The sequence below is a fragment of the Gopherus flavomarginatus genome, chromosome 5 (genome assembly GCF_025201925.1).
Source record: "Gopherus flavomarginatus isolate rGopFla2 chromosome 5, rGopFla2.mat.asm, whole genome shotgun sequence".
NCBI classification, from domain to species: domain Eukaryota; kingdom Metazoa; phylum Chordata; order Testudines; family Testudinidae; genus Gopherus; species Gopherus flavomarginatus.
The window spans coordinates 23,423,364-23,431,945 of NC_066621.1; the positions used below are offsets into that span (position 1 = coordinate 23,423,364).

The 8,582-nt window shown below is 56.9% G+C and overlaps 1 protein-coding gene across 2 annotated transcripts; it reads left to right on the plus strand.

Annotated features, from left to right (window-relative positions):
* Window positions 1-988: 988 nt before the first annotated feature.
* Window positions 989-8,121, plus strand: ELF3 (E74 like ETS transcription factor 3). 2 transcript variants are annotated; one of them, XM_050956355.1, is made up of 9 exons: window positions 989-1,096; window positions 2,196-2,345; window positions 3,209-3,433; window positions 3,790-3,873; window positions 3,983-4,108; window positions 4,414-4,506; window positions 5,440-5,556; window positions 6,427-6,622; window positions 6,875-8,121. In XM_050956355.1, the coding sequence occupies exons 2-9, from the start codon at window positions 2,204-2,206 to the stop codon at window positions 6,984-6,986; spliced, it is 1,095 nt and encodes a 364-aa protein (XP_050812312.1). In that variant the 5' UTR covers window positions 989-1,096; window positions 2,196-2,203; the 3' UTR covers window positions 6,987-8,121. The 2 variants fall into 2 exon arrangements, with proteins under 2 accessions (XP_050812312.1, XP_050812313.1); XM_050956356.1 differs by having other exon boundaries at window positions 3,212-3,433.
* Window positions 8,122-8,582: the final 461 nt, after the last annotated feature.

Genomic DNA, 8,582 nt, shown 5'->3' on the forward strand with positions numbered 1-8,582 from the left:
GCAGCCTCAGTAAAGAATCCCCTGCCTGTCCACTGTAGCCTGGTCGTGTGTGAGTGTGAGTGAGATGCCATTGACTTTGACAGGGCTGGGACAAACAGCCCTCTCCAGCACCTGGGAAGTGGAGGGGCGGGAATGGGCAGGAGGAACCCCCACCCCAGCAGGAGCTGGTCAGAAATAAATCCATGCATACATCGGAAGCAGCAGAATAAGGAGAATCCTCCCTTCCCATCGCCCGATTTACACCATTCTTTTGTCAAATCAGCTGCCCCTCAGGACCCAGCCCAGCTCTGGGCCTGGCTGGGGGAGGTTCAGGGTCTGTCCTGCCCAGTGTCTCTGCCCTGGGGCTCTGGAGGAGCTGTCGCTGCATCAGGCTGGCCAAGTGGCCAACAGTCCCCTCCTCTCATGGCCCAGCATGGTTCCACTCCAGATGGTGCAGTGCCCATTTTAGAGGGGTCACTTACGAGGTCCGGGCCGAACCTGAACTCTAGACTTTGGGGGGATCCGGAGCTGCTGCTGAGGTTCTTAGCTCAGCCAATGGGAGCCGCGTATTGTTGGTGGGGGCCAGAGTACAGGTTTGTCTGGCCAGCTGCTCCCTTCACCCTGTGCTGGGCTCCTGGCAGGGTGAGGCCCAGCTGGCACGCCAGCCCCCTACATGGCTGCTATTCCTGGCAGGGAGGAGGTGGCCAATTAACCTGCTTTTGTGAGCAAACAAACACGTGAGATTAGAAAGAGAGAAAAACATAGTGAGGGGTGAGACGCTGGCACAGGCTGGGCAAAGGCTTTGACAATCATTAAACTGGCCAGCCCTGATTTCCCGGCAAGAAAGCACTGGCATGGGGCCAGTGGCACCTATTATGCAAATCCGATGGAGCTGGGAGCTTGAATACTTGGGCTAGGAATTCCCCTAGAGCCGTGAGATCGTGTTACCGCAGACACGCTATATAAGGCGAGATACCCGGGAGGGGCCGCCTATAGGAGTAGGCGCTAAGGGCTCAGGCACAGATGAGTAGTGGTTAGAAGCCAGTGGTGCACCTGGAGTATTTACAAGCTCCATTCGCTGCCTGTGGATTAACTGCTGCTGCTGGGGGGCACTGTGGTAGGTACCAAAGCCTTTGTGCTCCGTGCTTTAAAGGTGCTGTTACACTTCACTGAGGGTGGAGGTGTTCGTGCACCCTGCGCTAGCTGGGGGATGCTGCTCCTTATTCGCCAGCCACCTGTTGGCCAAACGTGCCACAAGCCCTTTGAGCACTACGGGTAGAAAGCACCCGCATAGACCTCCGCTGCCCTGGGCTGAGGCAGGTGAGTACCAGCATTCCTGCTCACCAGCTTTCACGCCTGGGCAGGCCTGTCGATGCCGGGACAGTCGCTTCTCGGGGTCGTTTAAGGCTGGGTTCGAGGACTGGGCTGAGGATACCAGCATCTGGGGAGCCAGTGGGAGGGAGCGAGTGTGGCTGGCTGGGCGCCTCTGTGCTGCACGGGGACTGGGGTGCTTTGGGAGATGGGGTCATGGGGTGAGTGGTGATGACCGAATTTTCATATGGCCTCTTTCCTGGTGGAGCAGCCAAACCACAGCTCTCTGCAAATGACAACGCGATGAACCTGCTAAGCAGGAGACTCTGAGTCCCATCCACCCCGGCCCCACTGCACATCCCCTTCCTCCTGGCCAGGTACTATCAGACTTACCGCCTGGATGGAAGGAGGTCTTGGAACCAATGACAGCTGCTTGTTCTCGTCCTGGTGCTCAATCAGTGGCTTGCTGAAAAAGCTAAGCTGGTTGGGACGCAGCCTCCAGCCCAGAGGAAGTCTTGTTTCTGTTCCCTTTTACAGCGGAAGGTCAGCAATGGGCCCAAGGAACATAGGGTGCTTGATAATGGTCCAGTGAGGGCTTGACCTTTTTTGATGTGGTGACAATTCACCCCGGCTAGAAATCTGCAGGCTGGGCTCTGATCCCGGCTGTCCCGGATAGCGGAGGACCCTGGGCCTGAGGCACCAGAAGGGGCAATCGGGGTGCTGCTCTAGGGAACCGTGGAGATGCACAGACTGCTCGCTGTAACCCCGTCCCCTCTGCGGGGCTGGGGCGGGCTCTGTGCTCCCAGGCTGAACCCAGCCCAGGGTTCAGGTGCCGGCTTGGGAAGGTCTGTATCCTGCAGGCAGCGCTGGCTGGAGTCATGCTGACAGGTGCAATCTCTTGGCAGAGAGCTTTATGGCGGGATCCTGTGAAATCAGCAACATCTTCTCTAACTACATCAGCGCCATGTACCAGCCGGAGGAGGCTCAGCCCCCCATGGAACTGCTGGCCCACCTGGGGAAGGAGGACAACCTCACGCTGCCTGCAGAGACCACAGGTGGGGCCGGAGCCTGCGTGCCACTGGGCAGAGCCGGGCATGAGACCTGCAGTGACAATGAGTCAGGGCATAAGCTAATCACCAGATGGAATCCCGCCCCTGGACTAGAAGGCGGACAGAGTTGCCTAGTAGTTAGTGTGCGAGACTGGGCTTTAGGAGACCTGGGTTCTCTTCCCACCTCTGCTACTGGGTGACCTGGGGAAGTCCCTGTCCTCTGTGCCTCAGTTTCCTTCTCTAAATGCTACTTTCAATAGCTCCCATAGAGGGGTGCCTGCCAGGCTTATCCTATTAATGTGTGGGTCCCATGGAGGCTAGACAGAAGATGTTTTGAAGGTGCAAAGTGTTATCATTATAGTTTGTGTGCCCCATTGCCGGGGGACTGTGGGGGCAGGTTGGAAGTTCAGTGTCCTTTCTCAGCAGCATCAGGGTTTAGTCTGCTGCCAGAGACAGGGGACTGGGTTGAATGGGCCACCGGCCAGCTGGGGCTAGCGGAAGGGGAAGATCACTCTCCTGCGGTTGGGAATGGGGGGTGGGAGGGTCCCTCATGCCCTCTGGCGGGGCTGCAGTGCCCTTTGGGGAACAACTGGGCTGTGAGCTGAGAAGTTGCCATCGGCCATTCCCTCGGGCCCTGCCGTCAGGCAGGATCCGAGATAAAGGAGCAGGAGACAGGTGTACGTGACAATGCCACAAGAGTGACTAAGCAAGATAACACCCCCTGCCCCCCGCCCATCTGACTCTTTGTACCCACAAGAGCCAACCCCACCCGTTGTGACATGAGCTCATCGAGAGCCCTGCCCAGCCAGCCGGTGCCGGGTGCTCCATCGGGTGAGCAGGTCCCCTGAACCCTGCTCCTTTCTCCCTAGCAGAGAAGCCGGCGTGGTTCGGCGAGCTCCCATACTTCTGGAGCAAGGCGCAGGTGCTGGAGTGGATCGGCTACCACGTGGAGAAGAACAAGTACGACGCCAGCGCCATCAACTTCTCTTGCTGCAACATGGATGGCTACACTCTCTGCCACTGCACGCAGGAGCAGCTGCGGCTCATTTTCGGGCCGCTTGGGGACGAGCTCTACACCCGCCTCCATGAGATCAGTGAGTGCCAGTGACCCAGCATAGATCTTCCTCCGCCCCATGTCAGCAGGGCCCACAACGAGCCAGCCCTGCCTAGCCAGCGAGAGCTGGGGACGGGCAACTCCCTTCAGCTCCCAGATTGGCATGTCCCCTGTAACTGCAGCCTAATCACCCAGGGCAAGGCCCATTCCTATCCCGAGACTCCAGTTAGAAGGGAGGTTTGGGTGGCATATTGGGGAGCATAGCAGGGCTTGCACCAGAAAAACTGGGGGAACAGCTGGAACCCATGAAGGGGCCCACAGGAACAGCATGGGGAGGTGCCTTTGCCTTTCGTACTGGTCAAATACAATTAATTCCTATCCGCCCCCCTCCCGCAGTCTCGGTCTCGGATGAGCTGACCTGGATCATTGACCTGCTAGAGAAAGAGGACATGTCTTCCCAAGAGATCTTCCAAGACTCCGGTAAGAGAAGCGTCCTGGCCACGCTTTGTCCCTCGAGGCCCCTGCCATGTGCATGTCCGTTACCTGGACGGGGCTCACTCTTTCCTGCCCTCTCCTCCACTCTTTCTAGAGCTGGGAAACTCGTGCACGAAGGAATCCCTGGAGGAGATGAAATCCACAAACCCTTTCTACCAGGCAGACTTCAGCTACATTTCCGGTGCCCTGTCTCCAGGCAGCTCTGACATCTCTGTCTCAGGTAAAGCCCTAGTCGTTCATGCTCAGTGTCGGGGCATCCTTGGCCATGGGGCGGGCCTGGGCTCTGGCTCTCCCATCAGTCCTAGATGGCCCTGCGTCACATCTCATGTGTGGTTCTCTGGGATGGGGACCCAGTTGGAGACTCTGCCCTGTTTCATGCGGGAGTTCCCCCAAAACCCTTGCCAGGGCAGACCACCTGCTGGGGAGTGTTTGGTGTGTCTGGCTGGAAGAACTGCTTTCTCCTGATTGGAAATGTTTCTGGAGGGGAATAATGGGAAATCCAACCTATCTGCTTTGCCCCCACAGGGACTGGGATGTCCCACAGCCCCAACTCCCAAGACTCCGGTGGAAGTGACATAGATCCCGACCCGACAGAAGTGAAGTTGTTCTCCTCTGATGGTGAGTCGCCTCCTTCCCGGCTGGCTGGGACAGAGATGAGTTTGTGGCTGGGCAAGGCTGGAACAAAACCCAGGTCAGAGAGGGAAAGGAAAGGCCCCTTCCCACTGGAGAGAGCTTGACTGGGTCCCCTGGGCTGGGGAGGAGGCTGTGAGAACTGACCCCTGCTAAAGATGGCCTGCCTTAGCTTTCTGTCTCCGAAACTTCCCAGGCACTCACTGCCATGGTGTCCAGGCAGGATGGGTCAAATCCAGAAGCTTTTATCCAGATCTCCCGCACTCTGGTGGGCTGGATGAAATGGAATCTGGACAGGAAGTCGCCTTGGCTTTGGCTCTGGGTTTTGCATGAGCTCCTCCATCTGCCCCTGCTTTGTGCACAGGGAGGGGATGCAATCTGCTTTGAGATCCTCTGCCTCAGCAGCTGCTGGCAGAACCTTGGTGCCGTGGCAACCTGGGAAGAGGTGGGCGATGGGACAGATGCCAGCAGCACCATGGGCTGGGATGGGGGTTGGGGACTTGGCCAAGGTGCACTTTGCTCCCACAGGCAACGGTCAGAAACCCTCTGGCACAGGAAGCTTCTTTGCATGTCTGTGCCACACTCAGCGTAACAGGGCACAAAGCAGTCCATAGTGACCATTCGAACCAGTGTCCAGGCCTTCTCCCCAGGGCATGCCAGGGAACCCGAGGTGTAGGAGATGTGGGAAGGGGCCCTGTCGCTGGATGGCTAAACAGGGACCGCCAGTTAGGTCGGGCAGGCTGGCAGTTCCCTGAGCCCGCAGAGGGGACCTGTCCCTAGGCACCTACAGTGGACATCTCCCCTTGTATTTTTAAAGAAGGAGGAGCCGGGAGCTGAGTCTGCTCAGACACCACGGGGCAGGGTGGGCCCACTATAAAACCCAGACAGGCCCAGTAACATGTCCCACCTCCTCCCGCGCAGATGGTTTTGTCGACTATGACAAAGAGGACGTCAAGCATGGGAAGCGGAAAAGAGGCAGGCCCCGGAAATTCAGCAAGGAGAACAGAGACTGCCTGGAGACCAAGAAGAGCAAGCACTGTACGTGAGAGGCCAGTGGGGCTCCTGTGGGCTAGGGTTGTTATGCCCTGGCTTGTCCGGGTGCTGAAGTTCATGGCCAGCCCTGGAATTGGCCAGGACAGTTGTCTCAGCCGTCTTTGGGGAGGGGAGGTGGGAAGAAGGATGGAGGTTCATAGCCCATAGTATGTTGAGGGCCAGCACCTTGCACGGTGTAGCCTTTAGGCACTGATCCTCAAAGGTGTTTGGGTGCTAACTGCCATTGATTTCAAGGGAATCGGGGCTGTAGTGACTAACTGGGAGCCCCCAGTGCTTTCCGATTGGTTGCTGATGGTCCAGTAATTCCTAAGGGCCGATTCCTGGTCCCAATGGCCAGCCCCAGTAGGTGGGCCAGGAGCCAGGGGGTGCCACCACGAGGCTGGGGCCATGGGGGAGATGGACTGGACCCCTGACCCGTGGTGTAGCCGGTGCCGTGGACTATTGCTCAGTGGCCATTACAGCACTGCCGTTGCCTCCTGAGCTGCTGTGACCCCTGCCTCACCTGTACGGGGGCCAGTGTGGGGCCAGCCGATCTGCACCATCCACAGATTCTCCCCTGGGGACTGGGGCCCAGGTGCCTCAGTGGGTCACAGCTGCGTAGCCTGTCTAGGCTGCAGCCCCCAGGTTAGCTCCCATGTGGAACAACATGGGCTTTGCTGCCTATTGGACCGTCTGCACCCATGGAGTGTGGGGTGGGGAGCTGATTTGTTCCCAGAGTGCAGGGAGCTGCCGCTGTTATTATAGAGCTCCCAGCCCTGGGCAGCACTATCTGCAGAGCCTCCTTCAGCCTGCTGCGGTCCCGGCTCTGCAGAGCCCCCCCATTGAACTGGACCGTCCCTCCTCTCTCTGTTCCAGCCCCGAGAGGGACTCACCTGTGGGAGTTTATCCGGGACATCCTGCTCCACCCAGAGCTGAACGAGGGGCTGATGAAGTGGGAGGACCGACACGAGGGCGTCTTCAAGTTCCTCCGCTCCGAGGCGGTGGCTCAGCTCTGGGGGCAGAAGAAGAAGAACAGCAGCATGACCTACGAGAAGCTGAGCCGGGCCATGAGGTGGGTGTCAGGGGATTGCCCCTGTTCCGCCCAAGAGATGCAGGGAAGTGGAGCCCCAGCCTGTCTCCAAGGCTCAAGGGCCTACCTCCATGCTTCGCCTCCTCTGCTTCCCTACCCTGCCCCGACATCTCCTCTCTCAGCCTCTGTCCCCCAGCGCCCCCGGTCTCAGGCTCTTCCCTTCCCAGATGTCCTCCACACTGTCTCACTTGGCTGCCTTGCATCCAGTGCTGATGTCCCCTCCTTCCCTTCCAGGTACTACTACAAACGGGAAATCCTGGAGCGGGTCGACGGGAGGCGGCTGGTCTACAAGTTTGGGAAGAACTCCAGCGGCTGGAAGGAGGAGGAAGTATTGAACCGAAATTAAGGAGCCGGGGGAGCCCTACGAGAATTAGGGCTCTGCCCATCTGGCCCAGGGGTGAGACCCAAGGCATAATGCACTAAACCATGCTCCCTAGACAAGAGTTTTTGTCACATGTTGGAACCCAAAGCTGCTGGCCTGGGCAGTGTGTTAGCCTCCAGCCCCTTCCTGGGGGCACAAGTGTATGTGCTGGTTACCCGCCGGCATCTAGCTAACTACAGCTGATATTTTGGCTCAAGTAGGTTATTGTAAACCATTATTTCTGTTGTTGCATTGCTGGACTCTTCTTTCCAAGTGGAATTACAGTGACTCTGGCTGTCCCCAAAGCCTGGAAGAGTGGAAGGGACATGCTCCGTTCTTCACGATCGAATTCGGGGGACTTCAAACGTGCTAGCAGAGCAAGGGGCCCTGGCTACTGCTGCAGTCAGCTGTGGTCCAGGAAGTGGGATGCACCGATGTGCCAGCTACAGGGGCACTGATTGCCCTGTGTGATAGATGGAATGAAGAGAACAGGCACTGAGCATTGTGTCTTTGCCAAGCATGCCCTCTCCGCGCTGCCTGCCATGGGGCTGCTGCCAGCCACGCGGGCTGTGCGCTGGCATGAGAAGCCTGCTGCTCTGTGAATGGCCCAAGCAGAGAATTTCAAGCAGTGCTGGCCCAAGGGGAGTCGGAGAGAACTGTGAATTTCAGACGGCTCCGGAGGGACCGTGACAGTAGCCGGGGCATCAGGCAGAGCTTCCCTCCTTGTTCCTGGGACGTTTGCCTCCGTGCCCCCAAAATCCCATCCCCTCAGTGTGATAACATCCCCTTTCCCCATGAGATGCTCTCCTCCTGCTTCTAATTTATGTAACATAAACAGAGGGTATATAATGTATATAGAGAGCTATTTTTTCATAAATAAGCTTGTTCTTGCGTGATTTTGACTGTCCTGGAAGCACTTGGCCTCTTCGAACCAATGACTGTTCTCAATATTCAGCTGGACTGAAATAAGGTTCTTCTGGCCTTTGAAGATCTCTGTACAGAACGCGGCATTAGTGTGTCCTGGCACTGAGGGGTCTGGGGGACGCACGAGGTCTTTTTCTGTTTTGATAATGAGTATATTAGAAATAAATTGTTGCCTTCATTTTTTTTTTTTTACAAATGGTGTGCACGCCTCCTCCTTGTGGCTTCTGTAATGGCTGGGGGTAAAGTGAGGCCAGGCTGTTCCAGGGGGAGGGTGTCACAGAGTCTGTGGTTGCAAGAAACTGTAGTCACCCCTGCTAGTCTGACCTCCTCCATAAGGTTGCCTGTCTGAACTGGAGCACATCCTTCAGGGAAACGTTCAGGCTCAATTTAAAGATGACCAGTGTTGGAGAAGAACCCACTGCTGCCCTTTGTAAAGTTGTTCCAGGGGTTAAGTACCTTCACTATTAAAAAATGTACACTATTAAAAAATGTACACTGTATTTCCAACCTGAATTTGTCTGGCTTCAGCTTCCAGCCATTGGGTCATGTCAGACCTTTGTCTGCTAGACTGAAGAACCCATTGCCAAAGATTTGTTCCCCAGGTAAGTATTTATGGGCTTTGATCAAGTCACCCCTGAACCTTCTGTTGGTTAAGCT

What these genes read in the sequence shown, in the direction of transcription:
- ELF3 (XM_050956355.1), top strand. Translation starts at nt 2,204, where the DNA reads ATGGCGGGATCCTGTGAAATCAGCAACATCTTCTCTAACTACATCAGC. An exon ending in CTCTGACATCTCTGTCTCAG is followed by an intron (nt 4,109 to 4,413) that starts GTAAAGCCCTAG and finishes TTGCCCCCACAG; the next exon opens with GGACTGGGATGTCCCACAGC. An exon ending in AAGCTGAGCCGGGCCATGAG is followed by an intron (nt 6,623 to 6,874) that starts GTGGGTGTCAGG and finishes CTTCCCTTCCAG; the next exon opens with GTACTACTACAAACGGGAAA.